This window comes from Pristiophorus japonicus, chromosome 13, assembly GCF_044704955.1.
Source record: "Pristiophorus japonicus isolate sPriJap1 chromosome 13, sPriJap1.hap1, whole genome shotgun sequence".
NCBI classification, from domain to species: domain Eukaryota; kingdom Metazoa; phylum Chordata; class Chondrichthyes; family Pristiophoridae; genus Pristiophorus; species Pristiophorus japonicus.
The window spans coordinates 38,784,989-38,799,859 of NC_091989.1; the positions used below are offsets into that span (position 1 = coordinate 38,784,989).

At 42.0% G+C, this 14,871-nt stretch overlaps 1 protein-coding gene across 6 annotated transcripts in view; it reads right to left on the reverse strand.

The window, feature by feature from the left end:
* Window positions 1–14,871, reverse strand: part of mov10l1 (Mov10 like RNA helicase 1) — a 92,029-nt gene that overhangs the window by 19,571 nt on the left and 57,587 nt on the right. For all 6 annotated transcript variants that reach the window (XM_070897393.1, XM_070897391.1, XM_070897392.1 and 3 more), the window contains exons 17-20: window positions 12,571–12,755; window positions 11,729–11,875; window positions 4,729–4,850; window positions 2,011–2,110 (exon numbers count right to left, since the gene is read on the reverse strand). In XM_070897393.1, the coding sequence (XP_070753494.1) occupies window positions 2,011–2,110; window positions 4,729–4,850; window positions 11,729–11,875; window positions 12,571–12,755 (554 nt within the window). The remainder of the gene's footprint in view (window positions 1–2,010; window positions 2,111–4,728; window positions 4,851–11,728; window positions 11,876–12,570; window positions 12,756–14,871) is intronic.

Consider the following 14,871-nt stretch of genomic DNA (forward strand, 5'->3'; position numbering starts at 1 on the left):
GAGTATGGGCCCAACCTACCTTCATAAGTCAACCCCCTCATCTCCAAAATCAACCTAGTGAATCTTCTCTGAACAGCCTCCAATGCAAGTATATCCTTCCTTAAATACGGAGACCAAAACTGTACACAGTACTCTATGTATGGCCTCACCAATACCTGTACAGTTGTAGCAGGACTTCTCTGCTTTTATATCTATCCCCCTTGCAATGAAGGCCAACATTCCATTTGCTTTCCTGATTACTTGCTGTACCTGCACACTAACTTTGTGTGTTTCATGCACAAGGACCCCCAGGTCCCTCTGTACTGAGGCACTTTGCAATTTTTCTCCATTTAAATTATAATTTTCTTTAATAATTTTTTCTGCCAAAGTGGATAACCTCACATTTTCCCACCTTGCTTTCAGTCTGTGAGCCATGGCAGCGCGGCGATCCTTCAAGGGGAGCGTGCACTGCCGTGGCCGGCATGTTTTTTTTTGTCGGCCAACTGCCAGCTCGGGCCGACAATTATGCCCCCGGGTTCAGTTGGGCCTCCATTAGGTAAGCTGGCACCCACCACTGGCCCGGCCAAAACCCTCCCAGTGTACGGAGCCCAGTGAACCGAAGTTTCAAAATCTCCCCTTTAAGTGAAGGGGAGAGTGTGATGACACACACGCGTCATGACATCATCTCCGCTCTGCTGCTGACCGACAGCGGCGGAGACACCGTCCCGCCTTCACTTCCACCAATCTAGAGTACTTACCACCCCACTTCCGCCTCCATTATGACCGACTTCCGGTCCGGTTAAAAAAACACGACAAAGAGCTGAATCCACCGAAAGAGGCGACCTCATCCGATGTGGCGGAAAAAAACACTTCAGGAGCGGAAGGTGCGACCAGTTTCGGGCGGAGGTAAATTTCAGCCTCTACATCTACTGGTTACCCTTGATCCACCCTTCTTTACATCATCAAAGAACTCTAACAAATCTGTCAAACATGATTTCCCTTTTATAAAACCGTGTTGACTCTGCTTGATAGTATTATGATTTTCTAAGTGTCCTGCTACTACTTCCTTAATAATGGATTCCAGCATTTTCTCCAATTACAGATGTTAGGCTAACTGGTCTATAGTTTCCTGTTTTCTATCTCCCTCCCTCCTTTCTTGAATAGGGGAGTTACATTTGCAGTTTTCCAATCTGCTGGGACCTTTCCAGAATCTAGAGAATTTTGCAAGATTACAACCAATGCCTCACATTCTTTCCCCAGCCCCAGAAAGGTTAGAAATGTGATTCAATGCAAGGTATCCATAATCTGATTATATACACAATAGCCACCTTTATCACTAGTTCACAAAAGGACTATTCTAGTCCTAAAATACTTCATGAACATGAAGTGAGAAGTGCTAAAACTAAAGTAAAACATCTGTGTTGGTCAAAGAAAAAAAAACATAATTTTAAATACTTTAGCGAATCAATTATGAGTATTAAATGAGCAGGAAAATATTGTATTCAGTCATACTCTATTTACTACATCACAACTTTTTCTAAGGATTTTGGCTACAAGTCTAGGTGAACTGTTGCTGGACTCTGCATGGGAGAGGAAGGGACAGGAAGAAAGGAAAATTAAAAAAAAGTTTATTTGTGGATTGATGAACTATTCTTTTGACAGCAGTCCAATCAATAGATTTTTTTCATTCTTGGCAAGAGACCAAAACACAATGCTGAATAACCTGGAAAGTGTTATTGCAAAGTGATTTTGTTATCAATCTTAATACAGCAATCCATCAAAGCACCATGATTTCTGGCAGAGCTACATGCAAATAATCCACATTCCACAGATATTTTTCGAGCTTACTTCCCATTGTCCGCAATGTGTATCTGAAAGTAATTCAGTAGAGGATTTTCAGTGCGACCAGAGTGGAATTTGCATGTTGGAGATACAGCCAGGTTAAGGAAATGCTCATGTTACTAGTTCAAGGGTGAACATGAAAATCATTCAATCCAAACAAAACAAAATCTAGCTTATCTGCTGTCATACCTGTCCATTTTCCTCAGATACTAGCAGCATAGGAATGAGACATTCAGGTTCACTAGCTTGACCAGCTTCATCGACAAAAACATGAGTAAAATGTCCGGTCCTTTAAATGATTAGAGAAAACAAAAAGTGGATAATTACAAATATCTAGTTTTGAAAGAAAAGGTCCCCTTTCTTTTCACCAGTCTTTTAGAATAAAAGTGAGATCGTAAACATAACTTAGCTGACCCAGATTGTTTTAGCTATCCAGCATATTAAAATGCTGGCATTAGCAGCCTTGGAAAGTTCTGCTGGTTCTTTGTTTCATACTTGTTTCTAATAAGCCTCCAGGAGCAGACTTCTTCAGAGATAGTCAGCTTCAACTTTCATTGAAAGAATTTTCACAAAAGGTACATCCAACTCAAGTGTGCGATTCAGCAATGCATCTACGTTACTTGTTGGTGCAGACACCCATTTTTAAAGAACTTCTGTCTTGACATGATTCCACCTAATCCACCCTTGTGGTGTCAACTGGTTCCTCTCAGTAACATGATGTAGGCAATGTTCCTCTAGTTTCTGGTGTTGACTTAATTCCGCCTAAAAAGGTGACAAGGTTCCCAAGTACAGAAACATTGGGGGTAATTTTGACTTTGGTCAAGTGTAAAACAGGCAATAATTGATTCAGCTGCCCGTTATACACCTCATGATTTTCATTTCCATTGATCCACTTTCATTTGCAAATGAAAAATCGGGAGAGCTGTATAATGGGCGGCTGAATCCATATTGCCTATTTTACACCAACAACCAAACTCAAAATTACCATGTTTTTGCTGTCTTAAAAGGATTATAATGCAGTTGCTTCGATCTACCAAAAGTCAAAACTAATTTTCCACAGTGCTTACTAATGCAATAGGACAATGGATTTGGACCTCAATCTATGTGCCACATAAGCAGCTGGTTTGTCTAAGAAAAGATAGCAATAAGGGAAAAGGGAGCATATATTCCAGGATGGACATCTTAGCGACTGCCTGCAAGAGAACTTATACCAATTGCTCATTGGGAACAAATGAACTGTTAGCTAGTGACAATTATTTATTTGGTGTTTTGCTGCAGAGACAGACATTTTATATATGACCAACAACCAAATGCACTTTGAACCAAGACAAACTATTACCAAAGTTTAAACAATGGCCCCGAATTTGTAATCGGAGGCTTCCCGCAACGAAATGCCTTCGATCTGCAAAGACGATCCGCGCCCATTGGCCTCGGGATCCACAGAGACTCGCACTCCTGGGCCTTTCCTGGTCCGCGTGGGTAACGGCCCACGTATCCCAGGAGCGCATGTGGTTCGCAAATGCCCCTGGGATCACGTGGGCTGATCCAACAAATGAAAGGAGGAGATCCCCATTCATGCTTATGGGGATTCCGTATGTACGGAATCCCCATAAGCATGAATGGGAATACTCCCCCAAAAAAACATGTACACATCAAAAAAAAATTCAAAAAACATTACATATTTAAAATTAATTAAAACGCCATTTAATTAAATATTTAAAACAAAAATTTAGCTTTTTGAAAATAAATTTAATGTTTTAAAGGGGCTAAAAATAGCCTTACCTTATTTTGTAGGTGTTATACTCTTATGCTGGTAAAAGCAGGCCGTACGCTTTTACCAGCATAAGATTTTACCTGCTTTTGCCAAGCATAAGAATTTTTGAATGATAAGGGAGTCCCGGGGTTATGGGGTGCGGGCAGAGAAGTGGAGTTAAGGCCAAGATCAGATCAGCCATGATCTTATTGAATGGCGGAGCAGGCTCGTGGGGCCAAATGGCTGACTCCTGCTCCTATTTCTAATGTTCTTATGTTCACCGGCATTCGCCGGGCAGAAGTTGGACAAATTGCCCAACTCTCCGCCCGCGAAGGCCCTTTTCCCAGGGATGGCTACGATCTGTCAAGATGATTCTTGACAGATCGCAAGTTCCGGATTTTTGTGCATGCACTTCGAACGTGAAAACCCGGAACTTGCACGGCACTTACAGGCGCGTACGTACCTTGTGCGCAGCCGGAGGGGCCACAAAATATGGGCCATTGTAATTATCTATCAATTTCCTTTCTCACTTGAGAAGCAGACCAAGAGATGCAGACTGTCAAAAAGAAACTGACGATTGACTGGGTGAGGAGTAGAAAGGATGTTGCTGAAATAAACTAGTACCTGAGCATTGACCAAGTATAATTTAAAAAAGGGACAGAAAATGTTATTTTACCAGCATTCAAAAGCAGAATTCAGTCTTTTCTGTATAAAAAGATTATTCACAAGGAGCCAAGTTTCTGAAGTGCAAACAATCAATTCCTCTTTTCTGTTTATCTTTTTTGGATATGCTTTTACCAAAAAAGCAAGCGCCAAGCACCAGTCTAAAAGTCACTTTATTCTCTAACGAATATTAAATTATTGCAGCGCTTGTTTTTATAAACAAATGTTTTCAAATGCTTTACTATGGGTGTACTGTGGCAAATTTAGAATTTTAGAAGGAAATAAGTCTTGTTTAATGTTGAAAAACCACAAGATAGAAACTTATACCACATATTTCTAAAAATTCAAAACCTTAAGTGGAATAGATTACATTTGTTCTTACAAGTAGTAATCGTCATACTAGAGAACAAGATGCATCACAGAATCACTGTACATAATTATGTTACAACAGAAATCCAACAGAATATTTAACACTGTTTGCTTGAATATACCTCAATCCAATCTGATAGAATAATCCAGCCGTACTACATGTGCTTATTATTATCCTGAAGCGTGAGGCATCCCAAAGATCTTCTCCATCTTTACTATACAGCTGTACAATTTCAGGTATATACTGGAGGGGAAATAAAATTGCTAGAATCAGAAAACAAGTTGCCAAGCTCTGTTGTCATCTCTTTTATGATGTTATTTATGACAAAACATGGATCTTCCAGACTCAAAATGATTGCCTATTACTGTAAAAATCCAGTGCGTTGATGCTCCATGCACATTTCTGTGTCTTTTAAGCACAGAAGAATATTAAAATTTGTGTATTCCCTATACAAGACTTTATCTTTACAGGGCAGAGTTATTTTACTCAGGCCACAGCATTTTGTGAATTGGTTATTTTGAAGATGGATGGGGCTGGGATAAAGAATGTGAATGTGGATCTCCCTTTTAAAAAGTATAGACGTTGATAAAATTATCAACATTAGAATGAGTAAACAGAGTGTAGTTTGAGAAATAATGTAAATATGTTAAGTGTATAAAATCTTGCAAAAAGGAGAAAAGGACAAAATTAAAGATCAGTGAGAAAAATTTCAGAATAAACTAATAATTTAAAAAGCTTTAATCCAAAAAGTAAAAATTATACACAAGCACAATTAATTATTCAAACAGCAACTGTCAAACAGGCAATTTAGTTACGAATGAAGCCCACATACTAGATTTTGTCACATTTTATTGGTAGTAATAATTTGGTGTTTCACAAATGGCAGTTTTTCTTCTTGCAATTTTTTCTATCTCTTCTGACAGCTGAGATTCGAGCTGGAGTACAGTTCTAGAGGAGCATTACCCAATTGGCCATTCTTCACGTATGAAGATAATTTGAATATGGGGGTATCAGAATTAAACCCAATCCCATTGTCACCCAATATCTACACAGGTGCTAAAAGCAGGTGGTGCTAGTAAACTACTAGCTCAGTGCCACCAGACATATGGCGCCCACCCACTGTAGGAAACGGCATCAAATATGCCCCTTCTCACACAAACACACAAAGTTCCATTTATATATATTTTTTTTTACAAAGATACACTTCTGAAAGAGTGAGCATCATCAGTTCACAGGTTAAGAATATCACAATTTATTTCTCCCCCCATCCACAAAAAAAAAAGTGTCATAAATGTGGCCCATGGTTTTAATTGATGGGCTCATTGGGATACTTGCCTTTATCATTTCCAGAAGAACTCATTGATCACTTAAAAAATATATATATATGTTTACTAAATCCATGATGGGATTACATAAGAACATGCGAAATAGGAGCAGGAGTAGGCCATACGGCCCCTTGAGCCTGCTCCGCCATTCAATACGATCATGGCTGATCTGATCATGGACTCAGCTCCACTTCCCTGCCCGCTCCCCATAACTCCTTATCCCCTTATCGCTTAAGAAACTGTCTATTTCTGTCTTAAATTTATTCAATGTCCCAGCTTCCACAGCTCTCTGAGGCAGCAAATTCCACAGATTTACAACCCCGAGAAGAAATTTCTCCTCATCTCTGTTTTAAATGGGCGGCCCCTTATTCTAAGATCATGCCCTCTCGTTTTAGTTTCCCCCATCAGTGGAAATATCCTCTCTGCATCCACTTTGCTAAGCCCCCTCATAATCTTATACATTTCAAGATCACCTCATATTCTTCTGAATTCCAATGAGGCCCAACCTACTCAACCTTTCCTCATAAGTCAACCCCCTCATCTCCGGAATCAACCTAATGAACCTTCTCTGAACTGCCTCCAAAGCAAGTATATCCTTTCGTAAATATGGAAACCAAAACTGAATGCAGTATTCCAGGTGTGGTCTCACCAATACCCTGTATAACTGCAGCAAGACTTCCTTGCTTTTATACTCCATCTCCTTTGCAATAAAGGCCAATATTCCATTGGTCTTCCTGATCACTTGCTGTACCTGCATACTATCCTTTTGTGTTTCATGCACAAGTACCCCCAGGTCCCGCTGTACTGCAGCACTTGGCAATCTTTCTCCATTTAAATAATAACTTGCTCTTTGATTTTTTTTCTGCCAAAGTGCATGCTTTCCAACATTGTACTCCATCTGCCAAATTTTTACCCACTCACTTAGCCTGTCTATGTCCTTTTGCAGATTTTTTGTGTCCTCCTCACACATTGCTTTTCCTCCCATCTTTGTATCGTCAACAAATTTGGCTATGTTACATTCAGTCCCTTCTTCCAAGTCATTAATACAGATTGTAAATAGTTGGGGTCCCAGCACTGATCCCTGCGGCACCCCACTAGTTACTGATTGCCAACCAGAGAATGAACCATTTACTCCGACTCTGTTTTCTGTTAGTCAGCCAATCCTCTATCCATGCTAATATATTACCCTCAACCCCGTGAACTTTTATCTTGTGCAATAACCTTTTATGTGACACCTTGTCAAATGCCTTCTGGAAGTCCAAATACTCCACATCCACGGGTTCCCCTTTATCCACCCTGTTTATTACATAATTTGTCAAACATGACTTCCCCTTCATAAATCCATGTGGATTCTACCTGACCGAATTTTACTTTTCCAAATGTCCTGCTACTGCTTCTTTAATAATGGACTCCAACATTTTCCCAACCACAGATGTTAGGCTAACTGGCCTATAGTTTCCTACTTTTTTTAAATAGGGGTGTTACAATTGCAGTTTTCCAATCTGCTGGGACCTCCCCAGAATCCAGGGAATTTTGGTAAATTACAACCAATGCATCCACAATCCCTGCTGCTACTTCTCTTAAGACTCTAGGATGCAAGCCATCAGATCGAGGGGATTTATCTGCCTTCAGTCCCATTATCTTACTGAGTACCTGGTCCCAATTCCAAAAGAGCAGTCACAGCAACACTAAGGAAAGATAAGGCCTGATCCAGAAAGCTACTATATAATTAAACAAAATGCTTTAAAACTGTTTGTTCAGGCAGGGTCTTGACATGAAGGGATAGATTTCCAACTTGCAGCCTGTAAGATTAGGATCACAGGTCACACACAGATACTTAAAGGGTCTTCGGAGTTGTATGGTATTTTATTACGGAGCGGTAGTCCACATATAGTCAAACACAATCGGGATAGACATAGTAGACATACAACCTGTGACAGATGAGAATGATCTACAGCCTCGAAACGGAATGGACGGACATTGAGGCAGAACGATGGTCTCTGAATAGATCCTGAGCTGGTGGAGATGTTAGGCTGAAGCTAGCATGAGATCCGCCTTAAGGAAACTCCTCAGTTTCTCTCTCTCTCTCTCTCAGTTGCCTGTTTTTATACCTTATTTCTTGTGGGCTGGTGGATACCTTGCATCAATCATTTTTTTTTAAAAACCCATTCAATTGTCCAAGCACAGGGAAAAGTGTACTTTTTAGGTCATTTTTTTCCTTATCTCTGTCTGAATGTCTTGTTGTCCATTCAAGAGACAGCTTGTTTATCTTTAAGACTCCTTGCGAAATCCTTTAGTACCGTAGCTAGGCCTTGGAGGCCTGTTTTTCTGTCTTGACCATAGCTCTCTGTGTCTGCTGAGTTAGTACAAGTACTTCTTTTATATAATCATTATTTATTTTATAATTCGCAATTTCTTTAGGTTTAAAGATTTCTTACAAGCCCAAGTGTAAAAGTGGTGTCGTGGGTCGATCAATCTACAATGTTAGTTTTATGCTCGCTAAAAATCTACTCCCAATTTTCTGACTACTGGGGTTCAAGGCACTTTAGTCAGCGCACATAGAAACATAGAAAATAGGTGCAGGAGTAGGCCATTCGGCCCTTCTAGCCTGCACCACCATTCAATGAGTTCATGGCTGAACATTCAACTTCAGTATCCCATTCCTGCTTTCTCGCCATACCCCTTGATCCCCCGAGTCGTAAGGACTTCATCTAACTCCTTCTTGAATATATTTAGTGAATTGGCCTCAACAACTTTCTGTGGTAGAGAATTCCACAGGTTCACCACTCTCTGGGTGAAGAAGTTTTTCTTCATCTCGGTCCTAAATGGCTTACCCCTTATCCTTAGACTGTGACCCCTGGTTCTGGACTTCCCCAACATTGGGAAGAGTCTTCCTGCATCTAACCTGTCTGAACCGATCAGAATTTTAAACGTTTCTATGAGGTCCCCTCTCATTCTTCTGAACTCCAGTGAATACAAGCCCAGTTGATCCAGTCTTTCTTGATAGGTCAGTCCCGCCATCCCGGGAATCAATCTGGTGAACCTTCGCTGCACTCCCTCAATAGCAAGAATGTCCTTCCTCAAGTTAGGAGACCAAAACTGTACACAATACATTTTTGGAGATAAGTGTGCGCATTGTGGATGCACAGAAGTTACCTGAAGTCAAAATGTGGCTTATACATAGACAAATGCTAGGTTGTAGTTCTCCACAATCTTTAACGGTTTCATGGAGGTTAACAATTAAAAAAAAATATATGCTTTTGTTCTGGTAATTATAGAGCTACTTATATATTCTTTTATATAAAATATCCTTCAAATGGTTTACATGCCTAAATTTAAAAAAAAACTCATTCAGCATACGACTCAAAGACTATGTTAGTTTTAATATCCATTAAACTGAACAGTATTTAACATATCCCTGGGTTGCTGATAGCCTTATGACGGTGTTATTCGGCATACACCACCTCAGACAAAGAAGTTCCCCTCACAAAAAAACTCAATAAATTTTTATTATTCCTACAACTGAATTTCGAGAAGTTCAAAAGATCCATATTGGCTGGGGTCCTCACTGAACTGCTTGTTGTAACTACATTTTTTAAAGGATTTAATTTTGCCAAAATAGCAAAACAGTAATACACAACAAGCAGCCAAATCTTATTGTTGCAGAACAAACTGCAAGAAGATAAATCTCATTAAATTACAAATGTGTTGGCTTGGAGTGTGGAAAGTGAGTGTTTAAAGTTAGTGCACAAGTGACACTTCTGAGACATGTTGAGAGCTGGACCCCAAAGGCAGCTCAGCATGTGAGTGTGGATGATTTTGAGAGGAAGATGTTGGGAGTATATAGTGACCATGCTAAAGTAATGAAAAACAACTAGCCAGTATGCAGAGCACAAAATGGGGAGAAGACCGACGACAGGTACACTGATTAAAAAGATCAAAGGAAGGCCAAAGTGAGTTGGTCGTTTTGTGCACAGGAAGATTTCAATGAAGAGTTGCAACAGATGGGGGAGAGCACCTGCGTTAACAAGTACTAAGGATAATTGTAGACTGTCGCTTTTCACAATTTAAGGATGATTTGGTCCCATCTAGACATAACGGGCTGGATTTTACCAGTCTCGGCGACAGGTCCCAGCCTCGCTGCCTGCTCCAGCCCGTTGTCCAAAATGATTTTACCCTGATTGGGCCCGACCAGCACGTTTGCCGGCCAATTGAAGGAAGTGGGTCTGATGTCATTTGATGACACATCATCAGCCGATTTCCTTAAAAAGGACCATGCGCAAATTTATTTTGACATTTGTGCGGTCAGTGTTCTACAGCATTGAGGTGCTACAAACACTGACGAGCACTGCACAGAGGTGCACGGCTGCACCCAGGCTCTCCCATGACTTCCCCCATATGTTGATGGAGGGAGTCACAGCAGGGAGGTTTCTCTTCCCTTTCCATGGATGGAAGAAACCACCCCAGGAGGACACAAGCAGGGATGTTGTCAGACCAGGCCGCAGCGGCACAAACCTTGCAATGATCTCGGTGGATCACGGAACATTAGTACAAAGCCACACTCAACCTCATCATGCTGTGCCACTCATCACATCCCCATCCCTACCCTACTCCTGCACATCCTTTCTCACACCAATGTACCTTACACATCCACACATCCCTCTTGATCTACATTATCACTTCCCCATCTCAATAGCCACCTCTCACACTCACCCTAGTCCAATCATACCAACTAACAACAAATAAGGGTATTTTATACAATGGCCATGTAGAGTTTCTGCTAACGTGGTGTCAAACATTGAAACCTTTATTTTGAACACACTGCATTCTTGGACAGATTTGTGTACACCTTTGGAAGTGGCTTAGTAATTTGCAGTGAGACATAACGGTACCCCCGCAATGGATATGAATGTGAAAGGAATGGCTTGGGCATTGTAGGGATGCTTTATGGTGTTGGTGTGGGGTGGTGCCAACCTGACACATCATGTGACAGCCAGGCTGTACAGCATCAAGTGAAGTAAATATGGCCATGGTGAGGCCATCTCTGGCCTCCCAGCTAACAAAATGGTCGGGTGCTGATGCCGTGTCCTGTGCAGCATCAGTTGATTGCGGAGAAGGTTGGTGTTGGTGCTGCTGGTGTTGGGGCTGATAGTGGTGGGATTCTGGGGACCAAAGTGATAGTTTCAAGGGCAACGATGCTGATGGAATAGATGGCAGGTGAAGTACAGATGACAGAAGCGTTGTGTCAATGGTGGGAGAGGTAATATGGTCAGACTGGATAGAGACTTGTCCAAAGATTTGCAGCATTCTGAATCTGTAGTGGAAATGCAGTTTAGAGGAGATAATGGCTAAGGTAAGATATCTGATTCAGCTGGGAGCTTTGACTTGACATTTGAAGCCGTCAACTCATCAGCTGAAAGAATGGCAACTCACCTCCTGCCTCAGGTTCACTGACAAGGTCTAGGCACAGCAGGAAACTGGTGGGCGATATGTCAAAATCAAAAAACTGGGATAAAAGCATTAAGTGGCTGTAAACAAGCCACTAATAATTTCAATTACCTCACCCGCTGCTGCGTGTTGCATCTTCTCAGCACCGACAGGCCCAACATTTGGGAAAAGTGTGTGATGGTGGGTTGACAGCGGGGTCCCGGACCGGTCAATAAAAAACATTTTCCCACCACCGATCGTGCCTGCTGACACCCCGGAAATTCTGCCCGAAAGGTTTTAAGTACAGTCAATACTTCCTGTCCTGACAAAATTTTTCCGAAAGTTTTTAACCAAAGTAAAATATCATACCTCTTCAGGTCTGCAAGTGGCATTAACTCGCACCATGTCTCCTTGCTTCAGCACATTGCTTTCATGTAAACGTAAACACAGGAGGTCAGCAGCGCTGTTGGATGGAGCAGAAGCCAAAATCCGACTGTCTGGTAAAGTAAAATGAATCTAAACAGAAGCAAAAGTCCTTTTACAATACTAGTGTTTAACTCTCCCCCGCCTCTCAAAAAAAAAGTTTCCTGTTAAAACTGCAATTAGCAACTTCCTAAAAATTCATGCAGGGCCATTTTCAGATTTGTTTATCGGTGTCCAAAATTAAGGCATACCTAGAGAGGATGTGGTTTGCAATTGGTTAATCTGCAAGAGAACTTTTTTTTAAACCTTGGACATATTTATGGTATTTATCACTCTGTCAGCTAATGGATTCCGTAACAATCCAGCATTAAATAATATGTACTTAATCAGACTGGTGTCATTCACTGTTTCAAAGAGTGGCAGGACACAAGTTTGTGCATATGATTCCTGGGAAGGTGACTTACCAATGTCAGCTGTAGCAATGTGGGAAGGTGCTGAACTGAGGTCAGGCACTTTTCCACAAGGAGAAGAAAGTAAGGGAAAGTCACCTCCTAGTACTGGAATTGATGGGGGCCCAATAGGGAATGGTAAGCCAACTAAAGGAAGTGGAATGGGGAAAAAAAATACAAGTACCTTGGTATTCCCCTGCTGGAATGGACTATTGACTTGCTTTAAATACAGAGGGCAAATCCATCCTGGCTTCTAGAATGCAAGTCACGAGAGGCTGTGAACAGCCATAGTGTAATCTTAAAATGTACGAGTCCAATAACTTACAACATATAAAATACCTGCAAGATGGCTTCGAGGATAGTGACCGTTTTTCCAGTGCCAGGGGGTCCGAAGAGAATATATGGCGTTGGTCTGCATTCTCCACGGATTATCCTCTTGACTGCAGACTTTTGATATTCATTCAGCAGTGAGTTGAAAAAGTTGCATTCTTGCCAGTTAGGTGGATCAGCTATACAATTTCCTCCTACAATATTTTTGATGAAATTGGAAGTAGTTCAAGGTTTTAATGGCTTACTACCTAGAAACTGTTAAAATGGTTTTGCATAACCCACTAACACTATCCACCAGAAACTGAAATGTATGGAAATGATTAAAGATTCCATTTTAGCTCAGCAGGTGATTAGTTTGTTAAAAACATGACTCCGAGTGTGGACCAAGTTAACTGATTTCAGAGAAGTATCTTTGCACCTGACTTAGAGCATGTAAGTACCGAGGATCCAGAAAGCTTCTCTTCAAACAATTTACTATCGTCTAGAAACTTAGTGCAGTACAACACTGGAGGCTGGGAGGGGCCAAAATACAATCCTCATGCATGGAGCAAACTACAGTATGATTTGCCAAAGATAGGGGGAAAATGGATGTTGACCTCCGGAGGAAGAGTCATGTGGGTTACAGCTTAAAAGAAAATCTCAAACATCACACTGTTTTTCAATGTTCTAATTGGATAGGCTACATCATCTGTTGCAATTGTGATCAGGCCGCCCTATAACACAGTAACTTTTGATTATGAAAAGTTAAATTATAAAGGTTTTCGTCCAATACCAAAAACAAGTCGATTTCATAATTAGAGACATAGGGTTCAAAATTGGCCCAACATTTTTTTGGCGCACTCACCAGAGATGCGGCGACTTTGTGGGTTGAAAAGGGCGCCGATAAAATGTCCCCCGATTCTGGCCGCTGTGTTGCCTCTCCCGGGGCTTGGCACGGCGTGGCCAGTCGATTGGGGGGGCGGAGCTAGGGCCCTGCATCAGAAACAGTGCTGGCAGCTCTCCAGATGCGTGTTGGAGTGTGCGAGCATGCGCAGTAGCTCCTGCCCCAGCCTCTGTGTGCGTGTGCTGCGTGGGACCCGATGCGTCCTGCCCTTATCCCGGGCCAAGTGGCCTCCTGCACAGGCTGGCCCAGAAGGCCACAAGCAGCAAGAAGCGGGGCCCAAGCTGGAGTTGCGGGGGAAGAGTTTTGATCCCTGGGGCTGGGCCGGGGTGGGGAGAGGGGGAAAGAGAGTGATAACTGTGTAGCCAGTAATTTTAATGAGCTTACTCAAGACTTTCCTTAACCCTGTTGACACAAATAACCTTCCGAAAGTACTAGGGGACTGAGGGTCTAGTGAGAAGGAGGAACTGAAGGATATCCTTGTTAGGCGAGAAATTGTGTTAGGGAAATTGATGGGATTGAAGGCCGATAAATCCCCAGGGAGGTGCAACGAGACCTGGGTGTCATGGTACATCAGTCATTGAAGGTTAGCATGCAGGTACAGCAGGCGGTTAAGAAAGGCAGTTGGCCTTCATAGCGAGGGGATTTGAATACAGGGGCAGGGAGGTGTTGCTACAGTTGTACAGGGCCTTGATGAGGCCACACCTGGAGTATTGTGTACAGTTTTGGTCTCCTAACTTGAGGAAGGACATTCTTGCTATTGAGGGAGTGCAGCGAAGATTCACCAGACTGATTCCCGGGATGGCGGGACTGACCTATCAAGAAAGACTGGATCAACTGGGCTTGTATTCACTGGAGTTCAGAAGAATGAGAGGGGACCTCAGAGAAACGTTTAAAATTCTGACGGGTTTAGACAGGTTAGATGCAGGAAGAATGTTCCCAATGTTGGGGAAGTCCAGAACCAGGGGTCACAGTCTGAGGATAAGGGGTAAGCCATTTAGGACCGAGATGAGGAGAAACTTCTTCACCCAGAGAGTGGTAAACTTGTGGAATTCTCTACCACAGAAAGTTGTTGAGGCCAATTCACTAAATATATTCAAAAGGGAGTTAGATGAAGTCCTTACTACTCGGGGGATCAAGAGTTATGGCGAGAAAGCAGGAATGGGGTACTGAAGTTTCATGTTCAGCCATGAACTCATTGAATGGCGGTGCAGGCTAGAAGGGCTGAATGGCCTACTCCTGCACCTATTTTCTATGTTTCTATGTTTCTATGTTGATAGTCTGCATCCCAGAGTACTTAAGGCCATAGAAATAGTGGATGCATTGGTGATCATTTTCCAACAATCTATCAATTCTGGATCAGTTCCTATGGACTGGAGGGTAGCTAATGTAACACCACTTTTTAAAAAGGGAGGGAGAGAGAAAGTGGG